Source organism: Amblyomma americanum, chromosome 7, assembly GCF_052857255.1.
Source record: "Amblyomma americanum isolate KBUSLIRL-KWMA chromosome 7, ASM5285725v1, whole genome shotgun sequence".
Classification (NCBI taxonomy): domain Eukaryota; kingdom Metazoa; phylum Arthropoda; class Arachnida; order Ixodida; family Ixodidae; genus Amblyomma; species Amblyomma americanum.
Window position 1 is genome coordinate 65,141,994 of NC_135503.1, and position 19,334 is coordinate 65,161,327.

Below are 19,334 nucleotides of genomic sequence, written 5' to 3' on the forward strand. Positions count from 1 at the left end.
AACTCGCTCGCTTTTTTATTTTGTTGAACAGTGCTTGAAATGAAGAGTGTTGATACTTATCAAGTCGTCTTGTGTTCACTTCGCCATTCTTTTCACGCGCCTGAAAAATAACAATTCCGTTTAATATTTATTGCAAGGAGAGTATTACCTTACAAAAACCGCAGAATTGAAGAGCATTGCTACGTACGACGACACCACTAACGCCTATAATCGACCACAAAAGAATAATGCGATATTATGTGAGCATCACCTACTGTACCAGCGTACGCTTCACACAGAACAATAGAAAGCTGAAAGCAATAACTTAGAGGTTAAGCTGCAGAGCGTAGAAATATGCAACTGGAAAAATCCAGCTCAGCCTGCATAGTGTTTCAAAATGCCAAAACGTTCGAACTTTTGGACACGTGGCCTAACGAAGGGTACAGAATCTTGGCTTCTCTATAAAACATCCACGATGCAATGTTTCTTACAGTGCTCGTCACTCGGCAAAACATGGCCCCCTCTCTACGCGTGTTTTAACCAGCTTAATACCTACTTTTTAATCTGCTGTGTACATCATAAGTATATATTTTGAGTTTAAAGCTGCCTTTTAACACCGTTTAACGCGACTAGATCAGTTCCGACGATAGTGATCAAGAGGCCAGCACACTCTCGGAGCCAGTGTGAGCTTATCAGGAAATTTGAATGGAGCCAAGTTTCCCAGCCAGTAGAAACCGAACATGTATTCAAAGATAAAAAACGTCAAAATCAAGCAATAAGAAAAACCAAAGCTGGAAACAGGTAGTTGCATATATAAGGTACTGTAATAGGGGTGCCACACATCTGATGCTCACCAAACAGGTCCTTATACATCTGAAATATACGACAGGGCGGAGAGTTTGAAACTGGCAATTACCGAAGTCGAAATATTCAGTCATAATTTCAAACCGATTCCTGTAAGTTGTTGATCTTTGAGTAGAATAAGAAGTTTTGTAAACAGTTTAGTCATCGCGCTCTCTACTTCCTTAGGACTTGTTCACTGCCACAACTCACTCAACCTGCTCAGCACACTCAACATCCTCTATGCCTAGTTGTACTCCGAACGATTCATTAACATAGCATTGGTTGCTTACTCACATCGGTACGCCTGTGGGCACGGCGCTCTAACACACTTGACTCCGGTGGGAACGCAACGCTGACCACGACGACAGACGCGGCCCTGTAGGTAACATACAGCGAAAATGCACAATATGAATATGCGATTCACTCCGATTGGAAAAAAAAAATATTTCTTGCATTAAACTAAAAAAATTAAATGTAGAAATGAGCAAGACGCACCGGATGTGCATATGGGTGCATCAATAGTACAAAACATTTCCTTACACGAGTAAGCGTTCCTTCATAAAACATAAATCAGGACTCAGTGTGATCGTACTCATTGTGAGAAATTGTTCGCAGCATGAGGTTTGGTGACAAGAAATGAGTGCAAACATACGGTGGGTGGAGTCTACATAAAGTACTTAAATAAGAGGCGGAATTGAATAAAGTAGATACAGGCCAAGCATCGAAAAAAATCGGTGAAAGAACAGAGCCACACAACGCATATAGTTTGTTTACGTTTATTTCTTTCTTTTCTTGAGTAGTCAGCATGAATGCCGCATTTGTAGCATTACAGATAACAAAAAATTCGTGCGTCCTCTAATCACCTTTGGGCGTTCCATAAATGGTGACTTCTTTTCTTATTCGGTGACCGCAAATTTTTGCCTGTGGCTTTGCACGTGTGCTATGTTAACTCCCGATAATCTATTTAAATTTAGCGCCAAATCTGGGACCAATAGAGTACTTTACAAACGTTTACGCGGAGTCACTCTTCAGGCAGTTAAACGCGTGGTGCACTGATGTGGAACTCGATAGTCAGCATTGTGCCTTTAACATCTTAACTTAATTACTTGCAACATGTGGAACATCGCGCAAGGCATCCAACTATCAGCAAGCGGTAGAAGATTATGATTAGTTTTTGTCATTAAAATTTGCTCTGCATTTAGACGGTCTAATTCATTATGCCACAGTCGAGGGCATTTGGTGATTTGGTGCTTTACGCCAACTTGCGTGCCGAAATGTGCAAAGAAAATTTTTAAGGAAATCTCGCTTGTCTTCGTTTTTTCTGCCGAAGAAACTGCAAGAAAGGCTTTATGCAAACAGATCCTCCTGCTCAACACTCTCTCCACACTTACCCGTACGTCCACCATGCTTCTCAGGTGTCGATGTTCACCTGCTACAACGGAAGGTGGCTTTAATACTCTGCAGGAAGTGCAGTTATTTACTTACGCCGCACTGCTGGCCCCCTCCGTGTCCTCCAGGGAATCCGCCACCTCCTCCAGGGAATCCGCCACCTCCTCCAGGGAATCCGCCACCTCCTCCTGGGTATCCACCACCTCCTGGTCGTGCTCCCCCGGGGCCTGCTGGGAATCCGCCTCCTCCTGGGAATCCGCCACCACCCGGTCTTACGCCTCCGGGTCCTTCAGGGAATCCACCACCGCCTGGTCGTCCGCCTCCGCCCGGGAATCCACCTCCTCCAGGTCTGTTCCGCTGAGCTTCCACCAGCAGCACTGAACAAATTTCATTCCTCTTTTTGAATTTTGAAGTGAAAGCTTCACTACGCTAGATTTTCAAGAGGGCAGCGTCAGTGCAGTCACGTCACAATTGTCACATGGGATGTCCTCTGACTTACTGACGTCATCACAATCCGCCAACCGTGGCAGGTGGAAAATTCCCCATCGGGCATCGGGAATTTCATCGACGCTTTACATACAATCCGTTAGCAAGTGTGTGTGGCGTTTGCGAACGTAGCCATACAAAGGAAACCTTCGCTTCTAACCAGGGGTAACCAAAGTTTAAACCACAGCTAATTTCTTCTAATGTTTGGACCAGAAGACCAGCATGGAATAGCGTGGAATGAGATTTCCGGCAAGCCTCCGTGGGCATTCTATTCCAATTCTTGCTAGCAGTTTCTCGGTTCAGTGTTACATGACCTTGTCGGTGCACATTACTTCACATCAAGACTATTTTTTATCAATGTCCGCCCATTTGTATCCTGAACATAGACACTGGTGAGGGTCATATAAAAGAGGAGAAATAAATGGATAATGCAGTGACTGGTAATTCAGAGTTGGTTATGGCTTTTAGGTTCTTGTTAAATTAAAGGCCATGCTTTGTGGCATACAAATTATTCAGTTCGTTATTCTCCTTCTAAGCTTCTCAGGTCACCATACAACGAGCGCATTATACGCTTATCTCTCTCTTCTACCGACCTTGTTGCATAATTGGGTCATCGAATTCTACAGCGTACTGCCTTCTTTACAATGGACGCAAGAAGAAAGCTAATAATTTTTGTGCGAAATGTGATCGGTGCCTACACAAGGCCCACTCACATTTTAGTTTCAACCTGCAGTAGTGGCACTTCCATGGAAGCCGAAATTTTTGTCTAAGCATCCAAAGCATGTCAGGAATTCTGGTATTTCTCGATTGTACTTTATGCAAGAGATGGAGTTTTCCGCTTTTTAATTGCAGCTTTTGTGCACGGTGGATTTTATAGCGTGCGCACAGCGGACCCTATAAGAAAAGTAACACCCACCAGAGAATTGCTGCTTCTCACGTCTTTTAATGCAAATAAACACAGCTAGAAAGCACTTTATGAGCTAAAAGTTTTAGCAGCTCACTTATACAAAGTTCAGCATATATTCGTTCTGGTGTGCTTCCGATATTATTTGTGCCAAACTTATTCCAGCCTACCAGTCGTTACGCCTGCGTCACCCCTCACTTTTCCTTTGTTACCTCTTCGTCTCTCTTATAGAGTTCTCAATGTGCCGTATGTCGAAGGACACCGCAACACATAAAAAGTACAGCGGTATCTGGCAAGCATATTCAACGTTTTGGGTGGGATACGACAGGTGTGCTACATCATATACCGTGCCTGTGGTACTTTGTACTACTTTCACAATGACAGCCGTTAATGGCAGCCCGCTCTAAGTCGCCATGTAGTTGGAGCCCGTTGTAGTTGTAGCTGTAGTTGCTGAAATCTAGAAGCCAAGGCTTGCGATGCTAGACACATGCAAAAGCGTACCACGAGAGATAAGGAGAAGCAAAAAGAATTGAAGGAAAAGGCGGTACAAAAGTCAAGAGAAAGATTAAGAAGACAAAGAAGAATGAAGAAAGAGAGGAAAAAGGAGGAGGAAAAACTTTATTATTTAAACAAAGAGAAAAATGGAACTTGATGTCGACGCTAGTGATCACAATACACTGCTTCGTGATGACCTGAGGGACATGACGGATCTCGCCGAATCTTTTAACTAAGCCATAACCTGTTTAGACAGTGATTTTCCTGTTAATACGACTCCCTGGAATCATCTGAAAAAAAAAAGTGAGATACCTGTGATTTATCTAATAGCAGCGCTCATTCTACTGCCCTGTTCCTGCCAACCGTTACTAGTCCTTCCTGCGCGAAAATGGGGACATTTAACTCACACGTTGTTACTTTCAGACATGGTTTCGTGAGCGACGACCTAACAGACAAGTGACCTGTGTACTGAATGTACAGCACTTCCAGTGAATCGTGGGCGAGCAGTTAATAAAAGAGCATGAGCATGCAGCATTAAGCAAGTCATGCTTCACGTGCACACAGGATACAAAGAAATGTTCTGTATATGTCGACAGGAAGAAGTCTAAAATTCCTAGATCCATTCGACACGCATAGTGCGCCATGCAGCCGCCGTTCGGGTTCTTTGTGGCCATACTTCTCCTTCACACCTCTCCAGATGCTCATGGTTTTACTATTTTTTTTAATGCTTCTCCTCTCTTCCAAAGTTTGTCTGCCTCATTGAAGGTGGTAAGCATCAGCTCACTTTTTCTACCCAATTCTGTCTCTCCGTAATCAAGTCTACGCAATCAAGCCCCACCTAGCATCAGGACGGAGATGGCTACCATGCCTACAACTAGAAGGCACAATGTAACGCTAAATTTAAATTGGCAGCATGTTGACCCTAATTTTTCACTGTGCCCTACGCAGAAAAGCACTCTAATCAAAGTAGTAACGATGCCAGGCACTGCTGCCGCGCTCTGGCCGACGAGGCAACTAGCGACCGCTGAAGGTTGAATGATACGTCGCTGCATGGCGACACGAGAGCCTTGGAGGCTACGAGATACCTACGGAAGCGCGCGCGCATGCGCACACACACACACACACGCACACGCACGCACGCTGAGAATGCAGCCGCCGCCGCGGCTCAGTGGTGATGGTGCTCGGTTGCTGAACCGAAATACGCGAGTTCGAGCCGGGCTGCGACGTTCGCGTTTCGATGCAGGCGAAATGCTAGAGGCACGCACTGTGCGATATCAGTGCATGTTATAGAATCTCAGGTGGTCCAAATTATCCGCAGTCTTACACTACGGCGTGTTTCTTAGTCTGAGTCGCTTTGATACGTTAAACTCCCTAAAACTAAACGTAAAGCCAAACACTGACACTACCTAGCGCTGGAGACAATACCTCACATAGTGCTGCCCTAGCAAAGTTTCCTGCATATGCATGGGAGACACTGGCAGAACTCATCTGCCGTAATTTTCCTGCAAAGGTTTAGTGTAGTGTTTCCAGAACGACAATGGGCTGCGAGTTTAAAGACAAGACTCATTTATGTAACGTGAAACCTGTTAATTAAGATAGTGGTCGTCAAACCGCATGCCTGCCTAATCATGCGCGTAACACGAGCGTGGTGGAAGCATTGACATTTCTCCTTTCACCACTGGAACAAGCTGTATTGGAAGTCCCGATGAGCTGTCAAATATACCTTCGACAAAAAAAGAACGCGCTTTGTTGCATTTGGCTCTCAATAAAACCAAAATAAACAAACCCCATCCTGCGCACTTCCGGCAAAGCGACTAGACAAGTACACTGCTCTAATAATGACTTACCTGCTGACAGCAGAGCGACTGCTAGTACGAAGAGCAAAGTCTTCATTGTTGCGTACCTTCTGGACTGCGACAGAATACTCAATGCCCCACAGGCATCAAGGGACGGCTTTATATGCGGGAGGTCGTTTTTATTTCGGCGTACAGACGCTAGAGGGAAGCATCCACCATCCAGTCAAACATCCTTAACCTCACTGCAGGCTCCAGGAATAAAAACAGCAAGCAGCATCTTCCGGACGGCCTTGATAACCTTGCTCAAAACAGGGCTCGCTTGAGCGTCTTCTAACCGGCTCCAGCAGAGAGCAGGGATAGACGAAAGAGCGAAACTGTTTATGCACGCTAAGCGACATTGAACCGGTCATTTGCGATTCGAGTAGCGTTCTTTCGGCACGTGTCTCCTATATACAGCTTGACATTTTACGCAGTTTTCTGGTTCAGGACGGCTTGCTTGGTAGCTAAGGGCTGCAGTTGGAACCACGTTGTTTCTTTTCACTCATTGTCAAGCTTGTATGGGAGATTAAAGCGAGGTGGCTAGAAGAAGTCTTAAATTCTTCAGCAGTTGGCTTGCCGTGGAACTTGTATTCACGGGGTTGCTGGCATGCTGAGTGGCTGTCTGGCTAGTCTCGTTTCTTTCCACGTAAAGAAACGTGAATCTCAGTGCGAGATTCGAAGGCCGTCGGCTTGATGTTTTGCAACTTTTGCGGTGCCAGCGTTAAAAAGCAAAGAAAATATAACATTAAAGGTCAAGGTTCACAAGGAAAAAGAGGAAGAGAACACCGCACGACACAGCGCTAATAGCCCTGCAGACGATGCTCCGCAGACATCCGTTTTTATTGGAAGCGTCCAGAGTCCCCTTCCAGGTGCTTCATCAAGGGGGCATCTTCCGGCCGCACCTGGCTTATCACACACCTGCCAAAAAATTGAAAAAGAAAAGTTGGACACGAATGCAAATGCGTTCAACTGAGTGTGCAGGATGGCTTATAGGAAGTCCACTACATAAATTTGGCGAACTAGATACGTGCGTTGAGGCTCAGGCAATTAGATATTCAGTGCATTATAATACAGATATAGTGATTTTATTTTTCAGCAGTTATAGCGGAAGAGGTTTCACTGCCATAGTTTTTAAATATTGCCATCTTGGCGACCGGTTTTTTCTCAATCGTGGTGAAAAAAAAAAAAACTTTTGCATTCTGTTGGTGCGACAGGGATTGCCGAGATATCAGAATTAAGTGTAATGGGTCTACTACTAATAACTGTCTCACGGAGTTATTCTTTCTCGGTCGATGCATCTGCCACGTTATGTTTCCTCGCGACACCGGAGGGGGCAAGTGGAGGCGTAGGGATAAAGCGTGCTGTTAAGTGTAACTGCTATAAGGAGATCTTTATTCACCTTTAGCCTTAAATTATCGGCGTATATTGCTTCATCTCGCTAAAATAGGCTAGCGCGGTGGATTATGCACTCAGAGGCAGCTAGCTACTCAAGGGCTGAGTCCACACGCCACAGCTTGTAGGCAGATGCCCCTCGTGACAGCCACGCATATCGAAGCCGCCAGCCACTAGCCTTCTTAAGAGTGATTAGATATGATAATTGAACTGTTGGACTGCTGCAAGTTTTAGGTTTGAGGTTATAGCGTAGCTTGACTTAAGTATATTCAAATAATTAACCTCACCAGTACAATTGTTTCGTGCCCTAACAATGATAATAAAGAGAAATCATGAGGTGTTTATCACTATGCTTTTGTCAAGTGCGTTATGAGTTACTGCACGTACTTCCTGTGCAGTTTTGCTATGCGCCGTACCCAACATTCTTAGACAAAAGTTTTTAATATTGAAAAATGGCAAGGTACCGCAGTAAACGGTCCGGTCTTCCGATGTGTAGCAAAATGTTACTTTTAAAGCTTTTTCATCGCTCGCGTCCAACAGTGAAGACTGCCATAAAAAACCAATGAGGAACGATTTTGACGATAGCAAAAACGTCACTAGCAAAGAAATGCAAGCCTGCCGACGGGACATCAGCGGATATTTTGGTTGGTATAGTGAAATCTTACAATATATGAAAAATTCCGTTCAAAACTTTCTCCACTTCAAAAACGCTTTTGTCAAGAATTGTTGGGTTAATTTTTTCATGTTTTTCTGTGTTACATGCATTCATAGTTTTGCTTCAGATGCTTAAGCTATATATTTCAAATGGGTTTAAATGTGCCTGATAAATATTTACTCATACAAGTGTTTGTGTCGCGCCCCAATCTCCTCCGCCCCCATGTTGTATTTTCGCATGAGGTAATTTAGGTTACGCACAGTGAAAATAAAATACCTGTATATGTATTTACGTATGTATTTATCTCTTGCGCAGTGCTGCGCGGCACCAGTAATGTCACTGAAAAGGTCAGCATTTCAATAAGTGAATTCTCGGCTTATTTTTCGCTGATAAATTAGTTATTTTCGCCGTCACCAACTAAAAGTTCTTTCTCTATAACCAAAGTGAAGTTTTATTAAAACCTTTCTTTTATTTCTCAAATTTTATGTTATATTCTCTGAAATACAGTGCTGGGCGAGTGAGCGCTGTATTGGCTGGCATTTGCTCTTATTCATAGCATGCACTTTGGCCACATTTCCGTGTAAATGCAGCCCTCCGCGCTATGAGAAATCGCGCCCATAAATAGCGTCAGTCTTATAATGTGTAAAGGGAAGGAAGAAAAATAAAGAAATCACCTGAAAAACATACGCGGGCTAATCGTATTTCGAGAAAAAAAAACAATAAAATTGCAACCTGAGCGGCACCCGGCCACCGTCATCACATTTCAAAGAGGATGCTCTTATCATCTATCGATGCACGCTTCTAAGAGGAGCTGATGACCGTGCACTACGGCGGAATGTTCAACTTAAAATCACTCTGCTGGCCATGCAACGTCACGAATACTCAATTTCTCAATTCTTAAGTTCTTGTTAATATCGCCACTATGGCCCCGCGAAGAGGACATTCACCTAAGGGCAATTTCTCTGTAACCGACAATCACGTACTAAGCAAGCAGGTGAGAGCTGCGCCAAGGCTGCGGTTGCCGAGCCAGTACGATTAAAGTGCAGCAGGCACAGACTACGCACATCAATCTGAACATCCTGCTGAGCTTCGTCAAGGACCCATTTGACTCAATATGCAATGTATATGACAGACTGGGTTGCGGTCAAGCTTTATTGTGTGATAGCGTAACGACTGGCGCTGCGATTGAAAAGATTTCCGGCTGTAAACCTGTCTGTGTTTAGTCTGTGTTATATAAAACCTACGCGCATAACTGAAAGCTTAGTCCTGTTAACCTCAAAAGCTCTGGCGCGCGCGTGTAAACGGCATTGAATTTGCGCCTGATCAGATTCACCAAAACACTGTCATGCTTTGACTTTCCTGGTCATCATTGAGATTCAAAACCGCGCAGCAATACGCGTCAAGCTCATTTTTTGCAGCTGTTGGCTCGCTAAAAGCAGTCAGGATTTCATCGTCGCCCTGCGTAATACTCACATCGAGGAATCGGTGGACAGGGAGCTCGAATACAATAGACTTGCTGGTAAATGCAACGCTGTCCAAAGTGGCAAATCTCCGACTGCAAGAAAAGAGCATGCCGTTGCATGAAAGGCTATATAACGTCAAAGTGCAGCACTCAGGAGCGCTACCATCATGTTGGATATTTAATTATTGCAAATGTCTGGTGCACTTAGCTTTAGTTGAAACAAGCGAGCGAAAGCTCTCGAAAAATAGCGAGACAGCGAATGTTGACGCCTTGGTTTCATATTGCATTTCCTTATCCGTTCAACAAATGCACATAAGTAAAAGGCAACCCAGAAGAGTACGGTCAGAAATATTTCAATTACAGAGATAGGAAGTGGGTTCGCTAGTAATTCGCCATGGTGCAGAATGCACTGGTTCATCGACTTCTGCTGCATGTAGCCCTCCCTCCGAGGTTTGTATAAAAATCGTGCCGTAATTGATCATTTCTGGACCTTCATTTTTTTTAAGCTGGCCGGTACATTTAATCCAAGCCTAATGCCTTACTGGGATTAACTCGGCGCTTTATCATACGGCCAAAGTAGAGGATCTGCCAACTGCACAACAATAAGCGACAGTCATGCCACGAAAATCGAAATAAAACCATAATGGTATTCATGTAAATAAAACAAATACGGGCAGCACAGAACAAACAGTTCAGAAAGCTACTCAGGTTACCCGTCGAGCTTGTAATCTCAGTTGTGTTTTCCCAGGCATTAATGCCTGGAGAAAACAGAGGAGAAGAGAGAAGGAAAACGCAAGGCCTTGGGGAAGGTTAGCTGCTAGAATGCTGGTGGTTCGTAAGGCCAGTCAACTACGAGTATAACAGAAACCTCTATGCTAGCTACGGTGGCTACATCCTAGCTTAAAATAACTTCACGAACTTCGCTGGCTTTAATCAGACTAGAAGGGGTGGAGCTAGCGCGAATTATACGACTAGCCATGTTTAGCTGCCGCCCTACGGCGTTGTTTTGGCAGGTCATAAGTGAGCACCCGGCACATACCATCACTCTAACTAAAGAGTCTGGAGAGGAAGCTGATGACATTGAGTGCGCTGACATTTTTAATAACGCCTTTTCATCTGTGTTCACTAATGAAATTCACCCACCAACTGCAACTTTCACCGTCAATATAGAGTCCAGCATGCCTGCTATCGCGTTTTCTGAAGCCGGCATTACCTCGCTCATTGAACACCTTAAAACTTCATCATCGGCCGGCGTCGACGAAATTAACTCCAAAATACTGCGCAACACTAATAATATTTCTGCAATGTACTTATTGTTATTGTTTTCACAGTCGCTTTCTACAGGTTCCATTCCGGATGACTGGAAAGTGGGAAAGGTCATTCCCGTCTTTAAGTCCGGTAACAAAGATTCTCCTTTAAATTACCGTCCGATATCATTAACCAGCATACCTTGCAAAATCATGGAACACGTCATCTATTCTCAAATCATGGACTTTCTTGACGCTATCAACTTCTTTCATCCCTCACAGCACGGGTTTCGCAAGGGTTTGTCATGTGAAACTCAACTGGCCGTCTTTCTTCATGACGTTCACTCTAACCTCGACCTAAATTTACAAACTGACGCTATTTTTCTAGACTTTGCTAAAGCATTTGATAAAGTTCCCCACAGGCGTCTACTGCTAAAACTAACCATGCTAAAACTGCATCCTAACGTCTTATTGTGGATCGAAGAATTCCTTTCTAAGCGCTCCCAGTTTGTTCTCGTTAATAGCCAGAGTTCCAACCCTCTTCCAGTAACATCAGGCGTACCCCAAGGTTCTGTACGTGCTCCCCTCCTATTCTTAATCTACATAAACGACTTACCCTCAAACCTGGTTTGCAATGTTCGTCTGTTTGCAGACGACTGCGTTATTTACCACACGATTTCCAACACCTTTGACCAATCACAGCTGCAAAACGACATTGACACAGTGCATGCCTGGTGCGATGACTGGCTAATGTCGCTTAATCCTAATAAATGTAAACTCGTATCTTTTCACCGCCGGCGTAACCCCCATATTTTCTCTTACTCCGTTGCTAACGTTCCACTAGAATCTGTATACTCATACAAGTACCTAGGTGTCACCTTGTGCCAGGATCTCTCCTGGCGCTCTCATGTAACGAACATCGTCGCATCAGCTAACCGGTCATTGGGTTTTTTGAAACGTCACCTGCGGCACGCCCCTCAAAGTATTAAACTTCTCGCCTACCAATCACTCATTCGACCAAAACTAGAATACGCATCTGCTATCTGGAGCCCGCAACAAGCATATCTCATCAGTTCACTAGAATCTGTCCAAAATCGCGCCACGAGGTTCATTCATTCTGCCTATTCATACGACATCAGTGTATCGCCACTTAAACGACAATCAGGTTTATCAACTCTTGCCCATCGTCGTCGCATTGCTTCTCTTAGTCTGTTTCATAAGTTTTTTTACAGTTCCCTCGGACAACCACCCTACATCACACCGCCCGCTCGCATATCTCATCGCACCGGCCATCCACTGCAAGTGTCATGCCAACGCTCCCGCACCGTCACTTTTTCCGCATCCTTTTTTCTTCGCACTGCTAAAGACTGGAATGGCCTTCCCCACGACGTTGATGCCATCACCTGCCAATCAAGTTTTGTGAACAATTTAAATATGCATTTCATAAATATCATGTAAGCAACCATATTCAACCCATATTTGTACTCCCACCCCTTATGTAACACCCCCAAAGTGGGGTCTTTAAGGTAATAAAGTGAAGTGAAGTGAAGTAGAGATGGGAAAATATTACTGAATGACTTAGTCTAGAGCGTTGAGGTTCTCCTTAATGTATTTCCGCTCCTAACATTTGTGTCAATGATGCCTGAAGACTACTCAGTAACCGACCTTATTTACCTGGGTCCCAATTTCGCAGGCATGTACTGCATTTTTTTTGCCGCGCCATCAGGGAAACAACGTCATCGGTTTCGGATTATATCCGCGCAGGGTTTCATGAAATATCTAAACTTTCACGCTAAATTTTACACGGCGTGCTGAAAGCTGTAGTGGTGCGCCTGTATCCACCGGCACTAGCGCAACTTTCATAACGTTCAGTGCTCTTGAGCAGAAACGTTTGGTACATATTGCGCAGAACACTATGAACTACTTACGCCGCAGCGGCGTCCTCCACCAGGTCGCGGAAATCCAGGTCCTCCAGAGAAACCTCCACCAGGAAAACCACCTCCTCCCGGGAACCGCTGAGCTTCCACTATCAGTACTGTAGTAGTTTCAATTCAGTGTTGCCTCTTTATTACTGCGTTCCTGCTGTTAAAATGAATTTTCGCATGCCATAGAGTCGCCAGTAGCCCAAGCAATACACACGAACTCAATAACCTTTCACGTGGATGGTCCTGCAGTGGGCAGTAGGTTAGCAGTTTTATCTTCGACATTTTTAGCACAATAGACGTTGAATTGATGTTATGACTGGTGCCATTTTGGGGTCTCTAGAAATTTCCCCAATTTTTGTTAGTAAAATGGATAAACATTGCTAAAGGTAGATCAAACAGTATTTCAGTAATTCTGTTAGCAACGTTAACAAGCGACTTTTAGGTGGTAGATGTAAGGGCGCACTGAGGAACGGCTGAGCATATCAGCAAACCGCGAAAATAAACCTGAAAACACAGGGACTTTCCCGAAGTTATTACTAGAAGGATAAAACTGCTACCTGTATATCAACCCTAATTAATATGAGCAGACGAGTTAGGAAAACTGATTTCTTGCGATAAACACTATATTTTACTTTTGAGAGCGTCGCATGTGGCGTCATTAAACCCTTTCTCGCAACTCTAAGTTCTTTCAAATGGAAGAACACCATCATTATTTCTTAATATGCAGTGAAGGCTTATTACTGGGCTCTCATCGTGTAAAATAAGATATAACTCGTCCTCCTGGCCTTTTCAGCGTAATGTATAAAAACCAAATGGTGGATCTTCAATTTTTCTCAACTAAGGATAAAAGTAAATTACCACATTTTGCTTAGTTATAGGTGAATCGGCGCCTTTTACATCAACGCGACATGAGATACAAACACTTATTTCCCTATTAGAGCCCTACATACCTGCCGAGAGAAGCACCACCGAAAGCACAGTGGCTAGGCTCTTCATAGTCTGTATTCTGGCGGCGCTGCAGCGAGCTAATGGCTACCAAGACACGAGGTAGAATTTTTATATCAACTACAGGACAAGGAAGCGAAGCATCCGCTGCCCGCCTTGGTCGCTTTGCAACGCCTCGTGTGTTCGATAAAAGAAATCCTCGCCGTCTCCGGGATGCCTTTTTTTTTCTTTTACTTTAAGCGAAGCACGCGCACCGTTGTAGCCGGGTATTTCCTAGTAAAGTTCTCATACGAACGCTCTAGAGCGTACGCTTGGACTCTATACAAACCGATCCAACTGGTAATTAAGAGTAATAAGTTTCACTATTTGCCGCACGCTAGAATGCTCATGGTATTGTATCTAGTAGCCGTATGTTATAACTTGCAGTGCCCTTGCGTGGGTGCTAATAAATGGTTGATTTTTAATTTAACCTGGTTTACTCCATGTTGACACAGATTATGCTTGGTTTGAAACAGTTTTTATTCACAGACGTTACAGCCCAACTACGTACTTTGATCTCAGAGGCGCCAGACAATAACCATAAAAAATGCAGCTGGCCACACCTTCGGCATGCTTTCTAAGGTGGACTGTTTCGCTGGTGCTGGCGCCTGTACAGGGACACATTTTTCTTGCTTCTTTTTTTAGTCTCAATATAATCGAGGTATGAAGTCCTTGTGGTGTTGATATTGACCGCAGACACCGCACGCGTCTGGGCTCATCGTGGTAAGCTCTCTTCGAAATCTATGTCTATTCATTAATGCGAATGAATTGAAAGGAATACCCCTAAAGTTAACGAACACGTGGGCGCGAGACTCTTGCAAGAACTCTCAGATGCTAAAGCAAAAATAAATTGCCCCTCATTCGAACTAGAACTGCTCACGTCAGCTTAATTTTTGGTGCACCGTTCAGACATGTTTGATAATTACATTGCGACAGCTACGTTATTTGATGAATTTGCTACTAATATTGTAGCGATAGCTACAGTAAGCCATCTCTTCGGCCCCTCAGCGTGGCACCTCTTGAGCTCCGGGCGGCGCCGTTCGTCACTTGGTTGGTCACGTGGTTGGTGACGTAGTACGGCCGTTGGTCGGTTCACGTTGTTAGTCACGTGCGTTGACCACGTGGTGCGGAACAGCTGCTGCTGCCGGCGGCGCGGCGCGCAACAGCTGCAACAAACAGCTGTGCGCATGCGCCGTGTCAAGTGGGACGAAGATGAAGAAGGAACGCCCAGCGGAACGGAGCGGCGAAAGACTGACTTTGCAATTCGACTGAGCTATAGTTCCACTCGGCCAGCTGTAGCTATCGCGTCACTCCAGGTTTAACCAGAACCAAACAACTACAATTTTATATTTTATTGCTACGCTCCAGAAGGCACATGCAAACTTGGATTTACCTAAGTGGTATGATGGTTTGTTTGCCTTACGTAACGACGGTAAATTCGACGTTGTGAACATACATTTGTGCTTGTCGGGTTTAAGTCCCAAAGCTTCGTCTGGGCGATTATTTATTTGTATTTCGCCTACATCGAAATACATGCGCCGCTGCCGGAATCATTCTTTCTTAACATGTACAACGTTCTCGGACAAAAATTTTTAAAACTGATAAATTGTAACATATTTTTATGAAAATATTGAAGGTAATAGTCCATTATTCTTGTACGTAGCGAAATCTTACTTTTAAAGTGATTCCATCGATCGCATCGAAGAATTAAGAGTGCCTTAGAAAACCAAAGGGCAACACTTTTGACGATAGCAAAAACGTTATAAGAAAAAACAATCTGCGGACATGTTGATGGTTGTAGTGAATTCTTACATTATATGAAAAAAATTAGGATCACAAATCTTTTCCCGCTCAAAAATGCTTTTGTCCTCAATTGTTGGGTATGCCTAAACAGTCGAGCGCGAGAGCCCACTGACTCACCGAGGAGAGAAGCTGACTGGAATGAAATGTAACTTAAGTAGGAGATGGTTGGAGTTATTTTGTGGTGTGCTTCCAAGAAGACGGTAGTTGTCAACTGGACGGCTGTTATTTTTCTGCCAATTGCTTTAACTTAAGATGTGGTCTTCATGTTATCTTGCGTGAGACATTTTAAAACCTTTTTCCCAATAAACTTTTTGCTGCGTGGCTTACAGGCACTTTGATATAGCGTAAGAGGTGTGTAGCCGTGGTTACCTATCTTAAGATATTTGCAAGATGTCCTACGCATTGTGGATTATGTATAAAATAAGCGCGGACTATTTAAAGTGGGTTTTAAACACTAACAGTTTCCCGTTCACCTCGTCTTCGCGTTGTTGCTGGCACGCAAAGGTGCTCTGGCGAGTCTCGATTTTTGCTTTGCATAAACAAGCAGGAATCAGTGCACAAGATTCCAAGGCCACTTTTTTGCTGTTTTGTCACCTATGCAGTGCCAATGATAGAAACAGAAAAGAATAAAATGTTTCCTAAAAAGTCCACAAATGAAAGGGGAAAGGCAACAACTGTGCTGCATCAGTAATGACAGTACTGACGTCGCTCTGCGAACCTCCGATTTTATTGGAAGCGCAAAAATGTCCGTGTAAAGATCGTTCATCAGGTACTACCTCTTACCGGAGTTGACTTGCCACATACCTGTAAAAAACAAAAACAATATACATTAAATAGTACTGCACACATAAACTAATATGAATGCATGCTGATTTCATACTCTGGAGGGAATGTTTGAGCAGGACAGCTGCTTTCAGCCGCAGGCAGTCATTATTACCTCCAAGCGGTTACGTATTTTGCTCTTGTCATTTCGTGGCTACCAAGCCACTGCAGCATCGTAAGAAATGACGGCGCGGACAAGGCGGCGCGATCTTCTCACAACGACGATGTTTGTCGCTCGCACTTTCGACAGAAAAGGAAGCGGGTATCTCCATTCATATGCTCTAGAGATCACAATTATCTCAAAACAATCAGACGAGTTTTTGAACTGATGCCTGTATTTTCTTGACATTGAAGTGGAGCTTCAATTTTCACCCTGCTTACCACAACGTGAAGAAACTACGCTGTTTCGCACGTAGCTCCGCATTGCGGCCACGAACCAATACTATTTTCTAGTGCGCACCGCTGATAGCACTGTCTTGCTCAAACTCCAGATGTGAAGAAATGGTAGGACGTATTCTCTGTGCATTGTCTGCATTTGGTACTGAGTGAAAATCGTTACACAATCCACTGGACAGTTTCTACCCTCGTTTGTCGACGGAAAGGAATTATTCAACCATATGTACACGACCCGTGTTTGGTGATGAATTCATTATGAACAAGGCTTCCGTGTGGAAGCTGAAACGTCAAGCACGAACCTTTTTTCACTGGTCGGCGTCTCTTATTGTTCAAACACGCTCCGTCGTGTGTGTGCTGCGGTTTATAGCCTCTTGACGTCTCACCAACTGGCCTACACATCTACCCTCCTAAGTGGCATGAATGGCTTTGTTCAAGTGTTTCTCTCTGTCTTCGTCGGGATCGGGCAGCTGCAGCAGCCGAGACGTCCGCCCGAAGCAGCAGCACAAGTAGCTGTAGCAGGGATCCCTCCAGGCCCCTGCCCATGATCCTCTGCGTGAGCCGGAGCCGGCTACTGTCACTCACGGCCAGCCTCTGGACGAGTGCGATCCTACCATCGCGCGGCTACAAGCCACGCGACAGCAACAGTTACGAGCCTGTGGGCTCTATGCAGTGCATCGCACGTGTTTTTTTTTTTTTTTTGCGATCTGACACTTCGCGCGCGCAGACCGTGTCTGCGGTGGACCGCGCGCTTGTCAAGCCATCCCACACGCGCGGTGATGAACACTACGCGTCTAAATACTCTTCTGCTGGTGAGCCTGATCACTGCCAACTACTCATAGACAAACGCGCGTGTCCGCACGCCGTGTCCGCCCATATCAGAGCAAGACAATCGTTGCAGCCGCGGCGCATTTGCAGCGCTCTGTATTACTCTCCATCCCCTGTCCTCTCTCGCTCTACCTTGCCCTCTTTAATTTCCCCTCTCCTTGACAACAGTTCTTTCGTTCCACTGCTTGCAGTTCAGGTGCTTCTAGTAACGATGGAAATTCCGCGGTCAGCAAAAATCTTTTTTCGTTTTTGTATTTCACTTTAAAATAAACCAATAATAATAATAATAAACATGGCGAGATTGGCATGCATACCATGCGACACAGCACCAACTTTCCGTGATAACAGTGACCTCAGACGCCTGCCACAAGAACCTTCTTGGCCTTACGTCTGGAGCTCGTTCTCAGGCTGGCTTTGCGACCACACTCACTTCAGATACACATTGGTATTCAAGGTGTCTGTAAGGACTCCAAGATAACCCCGGACTCTTGATGGCGACGTTACTTTCTTTTTTTTTTTCCAAACGGATCATAAGCGTTGCTGAAAGGTGAAAACTTCCAGAGTTTCCCATGTGCCTGCTATCTAGATACGAATGGATAACTGTTTAATGTGTACCGCATTCCACATCAACGCCACAGTCTCTTCATTAACGACTAGGCTCGCCTGGACTTCATGATCAGAACAAGCACTCACAACTCGGAGGATAGGTCCTTGATGGCTGATGCCCATCCGAGGCGCATTGGCTTTGAGTTGCGGGTAAACACGGGAGCTCCTACGAAATGCCACGCTGACGCACGTAGGGATGTTAGAGAAGACCTGTAATGCAACTCTGTGAGTACATCCCTTTCGCTGGGTGTTATGAGGGCTGCAATGGGGGCTGCGCCCTCGAAAGACCACAACTTGCGGCTTCTGAATCTTTCCCTTTCTTAAAACAAAGTGGCCGAGGCCTCAGCAGCCAACACAATCTTCAGAATATCTAGTGTTCAAAATAAGGCATTCGCGATTTTTGAAAGCACTCTGTGTGTAGCGTACAAAATCATCTTTTTGCGCACGAATTGTTTCACATAGAGGGCCACCGCCTATATGGTGATAAACTAAGCTAGGTTAATAAGCATTTTATTAATTGCAGCAACAGTTTACATTTTTAATCAGAACCTTAAAGCTGCCCTTATCATAGACTACATTTTACAGAATTTTCTTTGCCCGGCCATGTTCCTTCTTATGAACGTCTCAATTCTAAACTTACATGGATGTAATTGCGCGAGATTGACTGAATGAGAACACATCCCCGTTACCACTGAGGATGATTTCCATTGGCCACGGCAATGTTTAGGGATGGTTGAAAGCGCTGTAAACACGTCACGAACCGTTAAATATACTTCTGAAGTGTGCAGTTTCTATTGAGGGTACTGGCCATCAGGTATGGGCTTTTATTTTTGTCATTTGCAGCGTCCACTCCCTGTGAGAGGTGTTTTATCGCAAACAGCAGCTCTGAATCCTCATCACCCAACTTTCACACATCACTTCTGAGATCTGTTGTTATGTGCTCAAATAAAAAAAAATATTCGAACGCTATTCTAAGTTTGAATCCTTTGAAGGTTTTGAGTAAAGACCTATATACTAAAATTAACGTGTCTTTAACATAAAGCTCGAGTGAGAAGTCGCAGAAAAAAATTTGAAGGGTTAACAGAACCTTGCCGTTTTAGAAAGTGCTCCTTTCTAACTAGCAAGATTTGTCCTATGAAGACGCTGATTTACTGCATAGTAAACACAGAGGCAATCTGGGGGGGGGGGGGGGGGGGGAGACTGAAGGAGGGGGCTGTAGATTGGGTGAGCTGCGTTTAGGCTACGTATTCTCGCAGTTTGATGACGTTTTCACTACCTCACACTAC

General features: G+C 44.5%; 2 protein-coding genes across 3 annotated transcripts; both read right to left on the bottom strand.

Moving 5' to 3' along the window:
• On the bottom strand, positions 1-6,101 carry LOC144099255 (uncharacterized). Of its 2 annotated transcripts, XM_077632425.1 has the most exons (5): positions 5,944-6,101; positions 2,448-2,588; positions 2,308-2,405; positions 1,117-1,198; positions 1-100 (listed from the first exon to the last, which is right to left on the bottom strand). In XM_077632425.1, the coding sequence occupies exons 1-5, from the start codon at positions 5,987-5,989 to the stop codon at positions 93-95; spliced, it is 375 nt and encodes a 124-aa protein (XP_077488551.1). In that variant the 5' UTR covers positions 5,990-6,101; the 3' UTR covers positions 1-92. The 2 variants fall into 2 exon arrangements, with proteins under 2 accessions (XP_077488551.1, XP_077488550.1); XM_077632424.1 differs by having other exon boundaries at positions 2,308-2,588.
• A 588-nt stretch (positions 6,102-6,689) lies between these two features.
• LOC144099256 (uncharacterized) lies at positions 6,690-13,697 on the bottom strand. Its single transcript, XM_077632426.1, has 4 exons — positions 13,563-13,697; positions 12,616-12,722; positions 9,452-9,533; positions 6,690-6,849 (listed from the first exon to the last, which is right to left on the bottom strand). The coding sequence occupies exons 1-4, from the start codon at positions 13,606-13,608 to the stop codon at positions 6,842-6,844; spliced, it is 243 nt and encodes an 80-aa protein (XP_077488552.1). The 5' UTR covers positions 13,609-13,697; the 3' UTR covers positions 6,690-6,841.
• Between the last annotated feature and the right edge of the window lie 5,637 nt (positions 13,698-19,334).

Excerpts from the sequence above, each read along its gene's own strand:
- LOC144099255 (XM_077632424.1), bottom strand. The coding sequence starts at position 5,989 with ATGAAGACTTTGCTCTTCGTACTAGCAGTCGCTCTGCTGTCAGCAG. Across the intron at positions 2,589-5,943 it reads AGTCGCTCTGCTGTCAGCAG|TGCTGCTGGTGGAAGCTCAG; the intron begins GTAAGTCATTAT and ends AAATTTGTTCAG. Across the intron at positions 1,199-2,307 it reads GAGGGGGCCAGCAGTGCGGC|GGCCGCGTCTGTCGTCGTGG; the intron begins GTAAGTAAATAA and ends TGTTACCTACAG.
- LOC144099256 (XM_077632426.1), bottom strand. The coding sequence starts at position 13,608 with ATGAAGAGCCTAGCCACTGTGCTTTCGGTGGTGCTTCTCTCGGCAG. Across the intron at positions 12,723-13,562 it reads GGTGGTGCTTCTCTCGGCAG|TACTGATAGTGGAAGCTCAG; the intron begins GTATGTAGGGCT and ends AAACTACTACAG. Across the intron at positions 9,534-12,615 it reads GTGGAGGACGCCGCTGCGGC|TCGGAGATTTGCCACTTTGG; the intron begins GTAAGTAGTTCA and ends CTTTTCTTGCAG.